The sequence below is a fragment of the Styela clava genome, chromosome 4 (assembly GCF_964204865.1).
Source record: "Styela clava chromosome 4, kaStyClav1.hap1.2, whole genome shotgun sequence".
Lineage (NCBI taxonomy): Eukaryota > Metazoa > Chordata > Ascidiacea > Stolidobranchia > Styelidae > Styela > Styela clava.
Window position 1 is genome coordinate 6,756,689 of NC_135253.1, and position 17,835 is coordinate 6,774,523.

The window sequence follows — 17,835 nt, forward strand, 5'->3', positions numbered from 1 at the left end:
ATTGATGTCGACAGATGTCGCTAGAGGTCGTTATAGTCGGCGCCATCACACCGACATTGATATTATAGTGAAAAAAGGGTCCCTATCTGCGTGTCCTTACTCCCGTTTTATTATACACACGTTACCGGAGTAAACCCCAATTGACTCCTACAGGGGTCAATGAGCACACAATATATTGTAATATAACTGCTCGTACATTATGAAGTCGAATTGAATCCAAACAGATATATTGTAATATATATACACTTACTTAAATCTCAATAACAGCTATACGGTTGAAATTCAAATCCGAAAGCAACACAAAAACATAAAAAATACTAAATCCCAAAGAACGCTGGATACAAAGAAGCATAAAGATTAAAGCTTTTGCTACGATAAATCACTATCGGGAGATTGCTAAAATGACCTGTTTTCATTGAATTAAGCATGCTATTAATACAACGGGGTTGAAAAACATTAAAATCTATATTTACATTCCACATTCGCTACAATATATTGTATTTCTAATAACACAATGTTTCTGCTTTTTAAATAAAGACTCAATATTTCTTCTGGGCTTCAAACCTAGTTTTCAGAATCCCAGTCGTAGCTATTATAATGTAGGTTACGAAACTATATATTTGCACATCCGGTCAGAGAATGAAGAAAGATACCGATATGTTACCCTTGAAAAGAAAAAAGAAGAACCAAAATGGTGGTTCCTACAATCTATCAGACTTTTTCATAGCAAAACATGTATAACGGGACTTTTATACGTTTCGAATGTCTAAATAGACATATTTCTGTGCAATCGTTACTGAAGTGTTGGCAAAACTCATATCTTTTTTTACCAGTTGTGCATGTTTTACTACAGGCATAATTTTCCCAATTTTGTTAGAATATCTTTTTGGTCGTTCAATATTGCCAGCAAATAGAAATGTCGATAGTAGCACGTGCTATATATATTTGTTCTCAGATAAGTACTAATGGAGATTAGTCACATGTCTGATGGAGAATATCGATATGCTCATTGATCATTGCAATTTGACCATCTTGATAAAACACTACGCTGCTAATTGCGATGACGTAATTCAGGAAGTCATAGTTTATGAAAGCATTTAATTAGCAAGCGGTATCGATTCGCATGACTGCATATCTTGTTTAAACAACACAGCTAAAAAGCGCTTGTGGTTTCGAGCTCACTTTTGTTTGTATAGGCTGAAGCTGGTAATGAGAGGAGTTTTGCATCGTGGACAAGTTAGATGTATATTGTTATACATATACAGTATTTATATAATAATTTATAAGTAATGTCCAGAAGAAAGCAATAAATCTCTAAATCTAAAGCAATACCATAGGAAATTTGAGAAGTAAATTTTGTGAACATTTGTGCCATCTTACAACCGATTGTCACGACCTTATTGAATGTAAAGTCAGAGTTATTATGGTCAAATAGTTGAAAAAGATATCAATTCTATTCAGCTGTGAGTCGTTATTAATCGTGTAAAGAAATATGATTTACCTTGTGTCCACAATGGAAATAAAAAGTTATAGTTTGATTGCAAATTATAAAAATGGTTGAGATCTGGCGATTTTTAGCATGTTTTTAGTTAAATAATGATATATAATTTATTCTATACGAATATAGTGTGTGGTTTCTGATGAAATCCGCAAACAAATACCAATGAATAGCAGTCATGACACAAGTGCACAACTTTCCGGAGATGTCATTCAGTGGTTTAGCAAAACGAATGCTCGAACAATCACCACAAACAGTACTGAGAGAGTTGTCAAGGAGTGCTAAACATGATGTTATATCTACAGCATTTGCTCGTTACTTGGACGAAAAAGACGAGATGAAACAGCTGAAGGAAGAATTTGTTTTTCCAACCTACGTTTCAGAAGGTATGGCACGCCTGCTTCTCTGAATACCTTTTAAGTTATGTACTGACAGTATGATATATTTTTATACCTCGATCTAGGTAAAGAGAAGAAATACATATGCTTATCTGGAAATATTCTGGGTCTGCAACCGAAATCAGCAAAGCCATTAGTCACAGCGGTAAGTATTTTAGAATTTAAAAACTTCAGTTCGCGAAAACGACTCTAATAGTAGGCTTATGGGCAATACTGACTGACAATTTATTTATGTTACCAAGGTTTTAAATTCTTGGGCAAACAAAGGGGTGGAATGTCATTTCGTGGATCCACTTCCAGCAGCATCTTGCGAAAAATACGTTTCACAACATCTTGGAAAACTTGTACGTGCAAAATCTGAACAAGTGAGTCTTATACCTAGCTTTTAAAATATTTCCAAGTTTAATGGGTTGAGTGGATTTTACATATTGTCCCGTTTAAAGCTCAATCATTTTTATATGTATTTATTTTCAGCCTTCTATAGTATTCTCATCATTATATAAAAGCTTGCATTATATAAAGTAAACGGACATTTCTAGCCATCACACCCAGGTTTAGGTTACCAGTAGCCTACCATATCATTATGCAATACTATTACATCTTTTATTTCCATAATTATATTGTTTTAACATTTTTATATAATGGTGACCGTACATTTGAACCCACGTGCATTTGAACCCACGTACATTTGAACCCATGTGTATATCCGCGGGTTCAATCTATATGCGGGTGCTAAAACCCATGGGTTAGGGTTAGTATGGGTTCAAATATTCGCAAAACAAAACAAAATTCCATAGGTGCAATAGTATGCAGGTGCAATTGTCGTGGGTTCAAATGTACGTGGGTTCGAATGTACGGAACCTTATATATATATCAGGTTGTAGCAATGAACACAGTCGATGTGGATCTACATCTAATGTTGGTTTCATTTTATCAACCAACCACAAAAAGACACAAGATATTGTTTGATAGCGAATCAGACTATGTAAATATAGCTAAATCTCAGATATTATCTCATGGATTTAAAGTATCTGAAAGCTTGGTATCGGCTCCATATCAGGACGTAAGTGTTTATTACTTGTTGTCTACTTTTTGTAAATGAATTAATACTTGGGTATAATTAACAGAATCTAAAATCGTACTGGTGTATGGAATCTTGCTTATAGTCATTAGAAAGCGAAATTTGAAACTGAGATATGACTCCTCAGCTATTATGACTAGTTTTTATCTAACGCATGAAAATTCTGTAAAGATGCATCTGAGGTAAAGCTGATTCAAAAATTGTTCAATACGTTTCATAATATATTAATTATTTTTATTTTACTTTCAGACGTCGTTTTGTTTAGATATGGATGATTTAATAGATTTTATTGAACAAAATGGAGAGTCAATAGCAACCATCTTATTGCCTGCTATACTTCGAAAATCTGGCCAATTTCTGGATATTGAAAGAATAACAAGGACTGGTCATAAAAAAGGATGCATGGTATGTATGTACGCTAATGGAAATTGCTTTTTCATTTAGCCTGTTTCCCTTTTTGCCATGCTTTCACTGCAGATTTTAATTTGAAAAGGAGCAAAACACTGTATTCTTATTCCTGATTATCCGAATTGTGTCTCTTTGAATATTTTTTATTTAGGTTGGATTGGTGCTGAATGATGCTGTTGGAAATGTAGATCTTAAATTAAACGAGTGGGGAGTTGATTTTGCATGCTGGGATACAGGAAGATACATGAATGCTGGACCATCATCAATGGGATGCACATTCCTCCACGAAAAACATTCAAAAAATCATTTTCCTAAATTTACAGGTAGGATAGATCTTTTATCCTGGAAAACGACCTGAGAAAATTATATAATGCTCAATTCTTAATATTTAGGTTGGTGGAGTCATCAAATGTCTACAAGATTTGAAATGACCAATGAACTTGATAGAACACCGGGCGTGAATGGATATAAATTATCCAACTTACCTCCAACAAAAATTGCTCAGATAAAAGCGGGTTTAGATATATTTGGTAAAATTTCAATCGAAAAAATCCGAGAGAAGTCAATTCTGTTGAATGGGTGAGTTATGTTATGATACGGTATATAATTGATTTTGCAAATTATTCCTAAAGGAAACATAACCACATAGGCCTTAGCGTTCTACTCATAGTTTCCACGTGTATGATGACATCTGATAAAATTTCTCATATGAAACCTGTTGAAAAAAGCTTTGAAAGTGTTCTTTTTTCCTTTTCACACCTGTGTCACCAATACATTTCAGGTATCTAGAGACTTTATTGCAACTGAAGTACAAATGTACCGAGGGTTATATGGATTCCGACCCAATCCGGATGATTACACCATCAAATCCTTCAGAACGAGGAGCTCAACTCTCCTTCAAAGTTAAAGAGGATGCCAAAGATGTAAGACTTATTTTCCAGATTGCTCCACGATTCAGGAATTTTACTAAATATTTTTTACCGTATATTAGTTATGAGTTATAATTTGAGACATAACACTTCTCACAGCTTCATGATTACTGTCGGTTCGATTGAAAATTAAACCTACAAAAAAAAAATATCAGCCTACAAGTACCAGCAATGAAATTCACTCTTTTATTCAGATTTATGAAAAATTGAAGAAACGTGGAATTATCTGTTCATTCTATTCTCTTGATGTATTGACGGTGTGTCCAGCGCCTTTGTATTGCGGTTTCCAAGATGTTTTACTGTTTGTCAATGCTTTATCTGAAATTTGTGAGCTTTGAGCAAAAGCTTTAAAATAAAAGTTGTAAATTGCATATCGTTTGAGTACCCTATTTGTTATACATATATTTTTAACGGTATGGTTGTTGGGAAATAATATGAGAATATATTTTCGATGAGTAGTTAAGTACAAGGCTTGCCTATAATCGAAGAAGATGGAATTTATAAAGTGTAACAGCACTTTTACACCCACGTACAGTTGCACTTAGATTCCATGAACTCGTACATATCCGTATGCTCAAGAGTATACAGGGTAAAACGTTGTGGGTGCAGTTTATCTTCTTACCACGGTGCAAGGTACATGACTAGAATTGCTTTATTTTGGACTAGCTGTTGTTCGTTAAGGAGAGTTTTGTCACAACTACTCCACGGTACGATACCATATATGATACAAGAATGAATAGTAAATTATTTTCAGAGCATGCAATGTCGAATAATGTCTACATTTGAACGTAATTCCAGTCACTCTTGATAACTTTCTATATAGGTATTCTATGTGAGCATGCTATTTAAATTCATTGTCAATAATTATATTATTTCATTCATTACACTTCAGCTAACATTTTACCATCAAATGATACACGGGAAACTTTGCTTATATTTGCTGTAAGAGAGCATATAAGTCGATTTAGAATAATTTATAGTTAATTTATTTACTCTCATCCAAGCACCCACTTAACTTATTTCACCATTTTTGACAACTTGGAAAAGTTCATCACTTTGGTGATTTTTAACGATACAGGTGTCGCCAGCAAACATTTTCATGTCACTATTGGTAGCATTTTTTAAATCACTGACATGAATTGTGAAAAGTAAAGGACCCAGTATTGAGCCCTGCGGAACTCAATAACTACATTTACCCGTGATTCAAAAATATGAAACCTAAAATCTCGTGACAAAAGTCAATCTCGGTATTGCATTTTAGCACATTGTTGAATAGTCATTAGCTGCTTTAACTTACTAAATATGAAAGTTTATGTGACTGGAACCCTATATTGAAAATCAAAATGATTGCGCGTCATAATTCTTTTTTCTAATGAGAAAAATGTTATTTTTTTTGAACACGGCATGTCAAGTCGGGGCTGATGTAATAGAGTTGGCGATCCCATGGCTAATGTTATACGTTTAGGGGCTGGAAACATTATAGCGATATATATGAATCGATAATCCGACTATTTCAATATTTAAATGCCACTACCCTTTCGAGCGCCAGTTAGCTTGGTCGACGAAGACTTGAGGCGGGCACCCAATTTCAATGCTTTACCCATCCAAACTTGCAGGCTAAATTGTCTGTTGCGCAAAATGGAAAATACCTCTACGATCGACCGTCGATGTCGGGCCCTCACTTTCCTCGAGGTTCGAATAACAAGAGGTTTTCATAAACGCTCTGTTCGTCGTCCCCCTTTGGACAATTTATGGATTTTCCACAGCTGGGCACCCATTAAATTTCCTCTGAATTTGTTAAACACTTCAAAATTGATTATATACAATAGTTTAGTATGAAAAAGCCGCGTGATTAGAAGTAATGAAAGCGCACAAACCTGTTCATAACAATGTAAGCTTGAACATTCCAAGCCTAAACAAACACTACAATGTACTAACTAATAATATATTGGCTGAATAAACCTTGCAATCCTAATGAGATCGACGAGCCTGCTTTTTAGCAACAAGTTCGTCAATACGAGATGAATCATCAGCAACAGCACAACGAAAAGCCGGTACACGTATTTTGAGCTGTGTTCTGTAGCGAATGTGGAATGGTTAATATGAATTCTTCTGTTCATTTAACCCCTTTGTGCTACTGGGATATTCGAACTGGTTTTCTTGGTTCTGATTCATCCGTGACAAGCTTTTAACAGTGTCGCGCTATGTGCCGATAAGATTGGTGACATATTTCCGGCCTTCGGTCGAGAGTTGGCAAAAATTGGTTTCTGATGTATTCTTTGTTTACAGTCCTGATTTGGATCTCAATCATATATTTGTAATAAGGCTTTGTAATAAGGCAGTGTTTTTCGATATAAGTTATTTGGGATAATTCAATTCGATCGTGCAACTGTACAATACTTTTCCGAACCCATCTCTCCCCATGGATTCGTATGCGTTTCGATCCCAAATGCGAATGTAGACTTGATAGTTACTGTAGTTAAAGCTACTACTGGGGCGATAATGGGACTTGCCGTGAACTCTCAAACACGAGGTATTAACATCAGATGATAAAAACATTTTGGGCAGATTAGAAGTTACGGAAAGAATATTATTATGCTAAATGCTATCTGTTGAAAAGTTGAAATGTATCTCGTGGAGTACATGTACCCAAGTTTGGGAATCCCTAGAATGACAAATAAGTAAACTCATAACACAGAAACTAAATTCAAACTTATTTCTACCAAGATTGGTTCAGCAATTGGATATATATATTTTCACAGACTTCAGTGTACTAACCGTTGCATTTTTGAAATTTCTCGCAAGGAATACAACAATGTAAAAAGCACCAAAATTAACCTTTCATTCAATAAATGGGAATATTTAAGATTGATGAATATGTGAATGTTTTACTGCTTACGTTTTGGACAAAAATCTAACAGTATTAGGGAATCGCTGAGCCTTTTTTTTAATAGTGTACCTAGGGCTGAAGCCCCACCAGCCCCCACATTAATCCGGCGTTAAGGTTAGACAATTTTTACTGAATTTTACTGAATTTTTACTAAGTAAAAATTAATAGCGTAATATGATAAAGGAGGGATAGCGCCTTTCGTGTTTGCCTTGTTCAGAATGCTATTATACATTCCTGAAACGACGGGTAAACCATTAACCACGTTCAACAATCCCTTGCTGTCTGTGTCGGCAAGAATTAGAATCGACCAATTCAGTTGACATTGGCGTTGTTCAAACCTACGTTGCATGGTACCAAATTTAACAAGCCAGTTTGCAGATAATAGTGATATATGATGACAACCTAAAAACAGATGTGTTGCGTGTATCTAAATGTCTAGCTCATCCACCAAACTGAGAGAAAATTCAGGGATACAAATAAAAGTGTACATGGAATAGCCGTACGTTTTCGAGGTCTATTGCGTTTCACATTTTCGCGTGATTCAATTTGGGTGTGTTGCTTCGATAACCCTGATATATTTCGCGATGCACCTCTTTTATATATATTATGCTATCAGGATTAATTTGGCAATTTGAACTCACTTTAATAAGCGATTTAAATGGATGCGGATGTTATAGTAGTCGGTGGTGGGATTAATGGCCTTTGGACAGGATTTCATCTAACTCATGAAGGAAAAAAGACTATTTTATTCGAGCAGGTAATGATTTAACCTTATGTTATTGTTGCACGCGAGTTATATGATCAACACATCAATATTTTCTATTCAACCAAAACTTGAAGCATTTCATACGGTAATTATAGTCGGAGGAAAGTATAAAATATTAAAAACAGGCAAAAAATAAGAAATAATAAAAACAACGTAATTAGGTGCCATGGCTGGAATGCTACATTTGGAATGCTAAAAATTATAGTCATAAACATCTTCTTAATAGTTTCCCTATCCACATACTCGAGGAAGTTCTCACGGGCAATCTAGAATCACCAGGTCTTCCTATGCATCAGAAGAATATGTTGCAATATTGCCTGAAGCAAACAAACATTGGAAAGAACTTGAGAAGGAGACAGGAAAAAAATTGTACTTGTGAGTACATCCTATTTATTTTATTCTTGTTGTAAAATGTTATTCTGATAGTTTTAGAATAACAGTACTCGAAAATAATGACACTTGAAATGACACCGATCCTTTGAAATAATATTGCGGCTAACAGATGAAAAACAATTTAATTGTTGTTAATGGCCGAACATTCTCCAAGCAAATATTATCCAAAATACGATTGAAATCATAATATATTATAAATTATATTATAAGTCCACATTTTTCAACGTTGATGAACTAACGTTAATTGAATGTGTGAATATTATATTAAGAGATATCGGTTGCATCAATATGTACAACATGAAGCAAACTGAAGAAGAATTCAATTCTATCATTCAAAACTTGAAAAAGCACCAAATCAATCACGAAATTATACCTGGTGAACAACTGTCCGAACGGTTTCACGGCATTAGCAATGATTCGCAATACAGGGGGATATTTGAGACGAATGCTGGTTTATTGAGAGCAGATAAATGCCTGTCCGCTTTGCAAGTATGAAAGCATAACTTTATTTTTGTGTTTGAGAACTATAAAAATAATGGGAATATGCTAATTCAATTTCTCTTTTTGTCCGTTCATTACAATACATATATTTTTTTTTATCCAATATCCATTTAATACTTATTGCAATATGTGCGACGTAGGAAAGCTTCAAATCTCACGGTGGGGAACTGCGAGACGGCGAGAAGGTATTGTCTGTAGTTCCAATCAACCAAGACAAAGTTGAGGTAAAGACCTCCATCAAGACATACACTTGCAAATCCGTTGTTTTAACGTGTGGACCATTTATAAACGATCTTTTGGCTTCTGTACATTTACGACTACCAGTACAGGTGAATATTCATGTTGTAATCAAACTGTTCTTATTTTATTGTGTCCTATTGTTTATCGCTGACCCCAAAAGTGAAAATCCGATATAGAGGGTAGCCCGTTATGGTCCATTGTCCTGAGAATCAGCGACATATGTATTATATGTATATGTTAGTATAGTATTTTTAAATTTGAATTGATCAAAGGCGCAAAAGACCACTGAAGTTATAAGCGCCATAAAACATATAACAACATGTAATATTCATTAGGTCTAATTACACCGAATATTAAAATATTGCAATTTGTGGTCAAATTTATTACATGTTTAAAAGTATCAAAATAAGACTATCGTTGATATTCATTCCTTTTTGTTATTTGATGACGTTACATTTTAATGTATCTGGTACGATTTTTAGAAACGAAGTGGGTTTAATTAGACATTTCCCGGCAAAAGGGAATTCTGTGGTTGTTACTTTCATTACCGTGATTGGCGCATACAAAACATATCTCTTTGTGTTGTATACGATATGCATTTTATCTCTCAATACCAAATGACAGCCTATCAAGGTGACAGCTTACTATTGGAAAGAAAAGCCAGGCTTTACTTATTCGATTGCTAACAATTTCCCAGTAGCAAGAGACGTCTCGGCTCGAGTATACTTCCTTCCTTCGTGTGAATATCCGGGCCTGGTGAAGGTAAGTTTTTGAGCATAAAAACAAATTTATTGTCCAACAAGCCAATCGCCTTTTTAGCGACAGTAAACTGTCTATTCATAGCTGTGGGAGAAATCAGAAACAAATAATCCAAAAAATGTTGAGTTGAAATATTGTCAAGTCCCTATTATTTGTAAGAGCTGGGCAAAGCAATCGTAATCGTTAATCGTGATAATCTGAGGCAATTCCATCATATTAATCAATTAATATATTATTAAGATATGCAAGCATTCTGGAGTTGCGGTTGACGATCCGAATACGAGAGATGTTATTACTCGAAAAATAGAAGAGGAAGAGAAGAAAGCACTGGAAGAATTAAAATCAGATATCGGAATTCGTTTTCCCGGAATTGACAACAGTAATCCAGCAATTAAAGAAACCTGCATGTATACCGTGAGTTTTTATTATTGTATAGTAGAATAGAGCTGATTTGTAAAAAGCAAATCTCTGACTTAAATGTAAAAATTTAACAATGCTAATTCAATCAGTTAATTAAAAAAATACTGCGATATGTGTCGAATAATTTTTTACATTTAATTTTTCAGGATTCTCCAGATAAGAACAGTATCCTAGATTTTCATCCCGAACATTCGAATATTGTTATTGGAACAGGATTTTCTGGTAATGGGTTTATGAAATACATTAGAATGTTTATCAAATTAAAACTGACAAAATTTAACTGAATAATACTTAGTGCCACAATATTGAGCGAATAATAAATTCATCCTAAATCAAAATCGATATTGTTTCGAAAACAATTAGAACAATTCTTTCCAAAACACGTGGTAAGATAACATAAAAACTTATTTTTTACATTATCTATGTCAAAACTAGACAAATTTATATTTAGGTACCGGATTCAAAACTTCGCCTACAGTTGGTGGAATACTGGCAGCGATGGCTACTGGAAAACAATGTCCATATCCTCTTGAACCTTTTTCATTAAATAGGTTTAATCAATGATCATTCTGTGAACATAATAAGACAAGAAAACATGAATATCAGCGGAACATATGAGCTTTTACTAAATATTTGTATTTGAGCTACAAACTTATCTGTTAATTCTGCAGCATAATCTGCCTACATCATGTAATATTTCGGTAAATTTATATTGTTGCTTCAGTATCCAAAGATGTAGTTTTATAGGTGTGATACATTTGTAAAAATTGCATAAAATATGACAATGAAAATAAAACAGCAATAATCAAATCTATGAACTCGAAGGTCAAATGTTTGTCATGGTCACGGCGTTGTTAGTGAAATCCCAGTCGAATGTAAAAGAACTCTACCGTGTGTCACAGGAAGGTGTGTCCGTGAATAAAAAAAAAACGAAAATGTGTGTGATGAAAAATGTAATTTGTTTATTTCAAAATATTAGCATTAACATATTACATAACAGACGTTGAATCAAAAAATATAATGAAATACCCAACACGGTTTTAAAAACTCCGACTATTAACCCGTACACACAGATTCACACGACAATACGAAATAAATAACAGATAAAAAATATAATAAAACGCAGTGAAAACAAGAAAGTGAACATTGATAAATATAAATAGAGCATAGTTCTTTGTTATCCCTCGAGTCCAGCACATAGTATTGCATCATATTTTAGACCACGTCTTGCTATAATTGGCTTCCAAACCTATTCAGGTCCTAAATACTGCAGAAAATAAATACACTTATCTAGTCTAGTATCAGGTTAATCGGCTCGGTAAGTCGCTTCGATAATTTTTATTTTTATCATGATAATCGTAGAATCTTAGTTGAGTCTTAAAATGTAGTTATCCCTGGTCCAGACGGCCATGAACGAAAAAGAGAAAAGGAAATTGTGACGTCACAATATCTTACTTATTTAATAACAATCGATATTACAGAATTAGTAAATACGGAAAATATTGCATTTTACACCATTTGCGATATTGATCTGTGAACAGGTAAAAATGTCGTGGATTTTTGAGTTTTTGCACTCAATTCTGAGAAAAAGAATCAAATTTTTGATTATCGGAACCCGCTTCTTGCTAGTTCTTACAATCTTCTTATGTGGACTATTATCCTCTACCGGGGATAATTACCGGGAAAAAGGAGATATAATCGTCCAACAACCGCAACACTTTCCAAGCAGTATTGGAGTGTTGAATGAATCGTACGTACACTGGATTAATGTCAGAAACGATAATACTTGGATGCCGTTTGACGAATTATGCAGGACATTTAACGGGTGGTCTCTCTGTTGGTGGATTGTCATCGTCCCAATGATCTTTAGAACGGTAAGATGGTTAGTTATTTCACATAATAAAAACAAGTTCTCAATATCAGCCATTGCTGAACTTAAAGAACAAGCTTCCGACGTCATTATAAAGTACAAAATTCGAAGAAGGTTGTACAAAATTTTGAAGCTGCTTGTAAGAATTTGGTTTCGGCGTTTCCGAGGCTATAAAAAATCGAGAAAAATTGCTAAAATGAGAAAAGCGGCTTGGAAGTATGTTCGTCAGGCTCAGATGCGACAACATAGAATTGCATCAAAAAAGTCAGGACAGAGAAACGGCAAATTCATTGGGAATGGCTTCCAAGTGCCTGCGAGTAAACATTGTTGCATAAAATCTAAAGAACCCAATACTGATGCGAGTTTGTTGGGAAAGAGAGAAAGCGAGGAAAAACTGACCAGTTCAATGCATGAAGCATTACTGGATAACGATGGTTTGAATGAAAAAAATGAAACATCAACAGATAATCATATACTAGGTGATAGAATCATTGTTAAACAACAATCATCATCCGAAAATCGGTCGATTCGGAGACTTGCCCAAGAAGCAACGTTACCACATGTGGGCGAAACAAATGCGTTTCAAAATTCTTCTGAGGATCAGCCAGATGAAAATTTGGGATTAGAAAGTCTTTTCGGTCAACAACCAGAAGACAAAGTTATTGAAAATTTGAATGTGCTCGAACCTACTGATGAAAATATGAAGAATTTTGAGATTGGCGAAGTTTCGAGTGTGCCAGAACAAACACATGAAACAAATTCTAGTCGATGTAATTCAGATATGTATCTTTCTGATACACCGAGTTTTGATTCTCAAAATACCTCAGATTGTGATTTACCATCACATCTTGAATGGACTGAAAGCGAAAACGATTCTGACAACTTTTATAAGTATGAAGATAATTACCGTCGTGTAGCTTCCTCTTCGTCATTTGAAAGGCCAACAACTCTCCCGGAATATTTGAAACAACAAATATCTAAACAAAACGATTGTGTTTATGATGGAACGTCATACGGAAGCATTGTATATAGTGATGATTCATTCCCGTCTTCCATATCAATCAGATCTTATAATTCAAAAATTGAAGAATCGAGTTTGGAAGAAATATCGTTTGAATGCCCTCAACGTATGCCGTCCGTAACTTCGGGAATTTTCCTCCCTACATCGGGAAGCAAATTCGAGCAAATTCAAAATGGGAAATATCTCCCGATGCCTAATTCGCAAGTTTGCAAAGCATTAAAAATCAAAATACCCAGCGTCAGAAGAGACAGTTGCTCGGAATATTCCGAGTCAGATTCTCGGTCAGCGAGTAGCAAATTATCATCAAGTGCTGATGTAGATTTATCGACAGCAGGAAAAAATGCATCTCCTCAAAACCAGGATAATTGTGACAGTATCAACAAGACAGAACTTGAGTCAAATGAAAAGTTGGAAGAGTTTGACGAAAATTCTTGCACATCCAGTATTGTGATGAAAATGCAGCAAGAAAAAATGTATTCAAAAAAGGAAGAAACTATAGTCAGTAACGTGAGTATTAAAATGGAATTTGTTGTCAAATTTGTCGCGAGACTATTTTACTGCAAACCTCAGAAATAGATGGATGGATTAGGTTTTCATTTGGAAAATATTTAGATCTGTAGGAGGCTTGAATGATAAAATAGATTATTTATATGATACATTTTATAACATAGCAGATTTTAGTACAGCTTTGGTATGTCTTTCATGATACAAACGTTGTAGTACATAAATATAAGTTATTTTTCATTGATTATTATTGCAGAAAAACAATGGATCTGTTCTGAAGTACAATCTTGAAACTCTCCGTCATAATTTATCACGAATGGATGACAAACAACGAAAAGAATTTATTTTCAAATATGAAGTTGACACGTTACCACATGTGGGCGAAACAAATGCGTTTCAAAATTCTTCTGGGGATCAGCCAGATGAAAATTTAGGATTAGAAAGTCTTTTCGGTCAACAACCAGAAGACAAAGTTATTGAAAATTTGAATGTGCTCGAACCTACTGATGAAAATATGAAGAATTTTGAGATTGGCGAAGTTTCGAGTGTGCTAGAACAATCACATGAAACAAATTCTAGCCGGTGTAATTCAGATATGTATCATTCTGATACATCAAGTTTTGATTCTCAAAATACTTCAGATTGTGATTTACCATCAAATCTTGAATGGACTGAAAGCGGAAACGATTCTGACAACTTTTATAAATATGAAGATAATTACCGTCGTGTAGCTTCTTCTTCGTCATTTGAAAGGCCAACAACTCTCCCGGAATATTTGAAACGACAAATATCTAAACAAAACGATTGTGTCTATGATGGAACGTCATACGGAAGCATTGTATATAGTGATGATTCATTCCCGTCTTCCATATCAATCAGATCTTATAATTCAAAAATTGAAGAATCGAGTTTGGAAGAAATATCGTTTGAATGCCCTCAACGTATGCCGTTCGTAAGTTCGGGTATTTTCCTCCCTACATCAGGAAGAAAATTCAAGCAAATTCAAAATGGGAAATATCTCCCTATGCCTAATTCGCAAGTTTGCAAAGCATTAAAAATCAAAATACCCAGCGTCAGAAGAGACAGTTCCTCGGAATATTCCGACCCAGATTCTCGGTCAGCGAGGAGCAAATTATCATCAAGTGCTGATGTAGATTTATCGACAGCAGAAAAAAATACATCTCCTCGAAACCAGGATAATTGTGACAGTATCAACAAGACAAAACTTACGTCAAATGAAAAATTGGAAGAGTTTGACCAAAATTCTTGCACATCCAGTATTGTGAGGAAAATGCAGCAAGAGAAAGTGTATTCAAAAAAGGAGGAAACTATAGTCAGTAACGTGAGTATTAAAATGGGATTTATTGTCAAATTTGTCGCGAGATTATTTTACTGCAAACCTCAGAAATAGATGGATTAGCTCCTGAAAATATCTCATAATATATACTAGTTTCATAAAAATTATTTGGAACATTGATCTAATCTGTCTCGTTTATGTTATTTGGGCGTTGGGTACTCGCGTCAATACTTAAAAAATTCTCGCAAGCCAAATAAAATTATAGAAGGGAATGACACACATTTAGGTTTTCATTTGAAAAATATTTAGATCTGTACAAGGCTTGAATAACAAAATAGATTATTTATATTATACATTTTATAATTTGCATATTTAGTTCAGCTTCGATAATGTTTCATGATACAAACGTTGTAGTACATATAAGTTATTTTTCATTGATTATTAATTCAGAGAAACAATGGATCTGATCTGAAACACAATCTTGAAGCTCTCCGTCGTAATTTATCACGAATGAATGAAAAACAACAAAGAGAATTCATTTTCAAATATGAAGTTGACTCGTATGAGGTGAGAAAAATCTACAGTAATCACTGCTTGGAATTTTTCACTTTTTTTTAGGTTATTTCACCACAGAATAGAATATTTTAGAAACACAATTCACAAATAAAATCTTTCATTGAATAAATTGTATGCGAACGAATTTAACCTGTTTCTTGAGGATTCGTTTTGGTTTGTTCATTTGGTACCAAATGTGTATTATTGATCCGACAAAAATGACGTAGAAATTAATTGAACTGAAAGATCCACGGGTTCAGTCGTTCTATCACTTATATATATATCTAAATAGCATACATTAATCAGGAATTACTGACAAGAAATCTATTTTGGTAACCCCGCGTGGAATTGTTGTAATGTATATACCCACTCATAAAAATGTTTTTCGAAACTGGCAAATACTGAAAACACTTTGCATCAATACTTGAAAATATATATTTTTCAGAACTTGATAGAATTAGAAGAGGAAAAAAACACACTCGTTGAAAGGATAAAATCTTTAGAGAAATCCCGGATCAAAACAAAAAATCCGTTTCGTTTTTTTCGAAACGTCATTCGATCAAAGTTTAGTTCGAAATCAACAAAAAAGAACAATGTTTTAAAGAATCATCTCAAGGCGTCGTTAGCTGATCTTCAAATTAGAATGGAACTGGAACAAAAACAAAACAAAGAATGTAGAAAAATTCTTCGTCAAATCGAGGAAGATTACGAACGAAAAATCCGAATCGGATCTCAAACATTGCTGCATCTTAAACATTACATAGTTAAGGACGTCATACGAGCAATGAAACTTCGAAAACAAGTTAAAAACCATCAAAACAGACCAGGATGTAACATCCATTGTCTCGATTGTATTTCTGGTTTGCATTCCAGAAAGACGTGTGAAAAATTCATTCCAAATTTGAGTAATTCAATTTTAACTGAGGAAGACGGATTTCTGTCAACTTGTCCAATTACCCAACTCATAAACTGTAAATACAAAGAGTTAAATTTGGATGATAATGAGCTAACTATTGAATTTAGATTGGCTGAACTCAAAAAGTTTCAAAAACAAGTACAATCGGCATTATTTAAAAAATCCTATTTAAAGAGTGGCCAATTTATATTGCCATAAACTTTTGTGTCTGTTCCGTGTGTATTATTTTTGAAACTTGAATGTTATTTTGTTATATGTGATGGAATATAAGTTTATGCTTTGTTCTATCAATACTATTTTTATTTATTAATATATAATTTAATTTACAAATTGTCATATATTGTTTCTCGTGTATAATCTAGGACCGAAACGAATGTCCTTTAAAACAAGAGACATTGATCAAATATATGGGCACGAGATTTCACCCACAACTTCCCCACAAATCATATTCTAGACGAATTCGAATCTATAGACCATCGTATCTCACTAATACCGGTACCCGGACTGATCTAACGGTACCAGGTTCTGTGACGATGATAAATCATGAGTATAGTGTCAACGTCAATTAAAATACCAAATAATACGACTCAAATACAATTATAGTATCAAATCCTTCACAGTACCTTACTTTTTACAGTAAATTATTTAACGTACCTAGTCTCTAGTGCGTCACCAATAACGATCAACTACCGACTTTCGTGTAGCACGAGTTCAAAACGAAAAACAGCTGTTGTTACGCTTGGCGGATTAATAACCGTTCTCCCATTAATTAGAGATAATACAGAAAAATTTTGAATAATCACATCTCATAGGCTTCATAGAAAATTTAGAAATAAATAAAAAATGAAGAAGAAGTGAAAAATACCAACAAGAAGAGCAACAACATAACAAGAGAGCAATGCTCAAATATATGAACACGAAAGCCAAAACGATATATTTTACTCACAATTTTCCCCTAGCTCTACCAAGTCCTGTAACAATGATGATTCATGAGTATTGTACCAACGTGGATTAAAATTATAAATATTTCAACTCACAATGTAGTATTCAATCATTTACATTAGATAAAGAGAAAAACGATTTATTTTTACAAGAAGAAGGGAATACTAATAAGATGATCATCAACACCATTATATCCAAACATCCTTATGTACACTTCGTGTTCAACAAGAGGAGGATGCTCAATATATGGACATGAATGCAAAAACGAAATAATACGAGTACGCAATCTGTCACGTTCGACAGTCTTCACGAAACGCGAAAACTGAACCGCCATAAGGTGCGCGATTTTGATTTTCAATCGGCCAGGTGAAAAATATCGGGTTACTTCTTAAATTTTTGCAGTATTGAGGTCTATTTAATTATTCTCATTTACCCGGGTCTAGATGT

The 17,835-nt window shown here is 34.1% G+C and overlaps 3 protein-coding genes across 3 annotated transcripts; all 3 read left to right on the top strand.

Moving 5' to 3' along the window:
- Window positions 1-1,569: 1,569 nt before the first annotated feature.
- On the top strand, window positions 1,570-4,685 carry LOC120326257 (kynureninase-like). Its single transcript, XM_039392516.2, has 9 exons — window positions 1,570-1,884; window positions 1,962-2,041; window positions 2,139-2,261; window positions 2,774-2,959; window positions 3,227-3,382; window positions 3,537-3,708; window positions 3,778-3,964; window positions 4,167-4,308; window positions 4,509-4,685. The coding sequence occupies exons 1-9, from the start codon at window positions 1,677-1,679 to the stop codon at window positions 4,650-4,652; spliced, it is 1,398 nt and encodes a 465-aa protein (XP_039248450.2). The 5' UTR covers window positions 1,570-1,676; the 3' UTR covers window positions 4,653-4,685.
- A 3,016-nt stretch (window positions 4,686-7,701) lies between these two features.
- LOC120326890 (peroxisomal sarcosine oxidase-like) lies at window positions 7,702-11,062 on the top strand. The gene is made up of 8 exons (XM_039393251.2): window positions 7,702-7,961; window positions 8,197-8,345; window positions 8,633-8,852; window positions 9,005-9,193; window positions 9,729-9,866; window positions 10,104-10,277; window positions 10,430-10,505; window positions 10,735-11,062. The coding sequence occupies exons 1-8, from the start codon at window positions 7,863-7,865 to the stop codon at window positions 10,845-10,847; spliced, it is 1,158 nt and encodes a 385-aa protein (XP_039249185.2). The 5' UTR covers window positions 7,702-7,862; the 3' UTR covers window positions 10,848-11,062.
- A 738-nt stretch (window positions 11,063-11,800) lies between these two features.
- Window positions 11,801-16,824, top strand: LOC120325847 (uncharacterized). Its single transcript, XM_039392011.2, has 4 exons — window positions 11,801-13,681; window positions 13,935-15,020; window positions 15,426-15,542; window positions 15,976-16,824. Exons 1-4 carry the CDS (start codon window positions 11,831-11,833, stop codon window positions 16,642-16,644), a joined length of 3,723 nt encoding a protein of 1,240 aa, XP_039247945.2. The 5' UTR covers window positions 11,801-11,830; the 3' UTR covers window positions 16,645-16,824.
- Window positions 16,825-17,835: the final 1,011 nt, after the last annotated feature.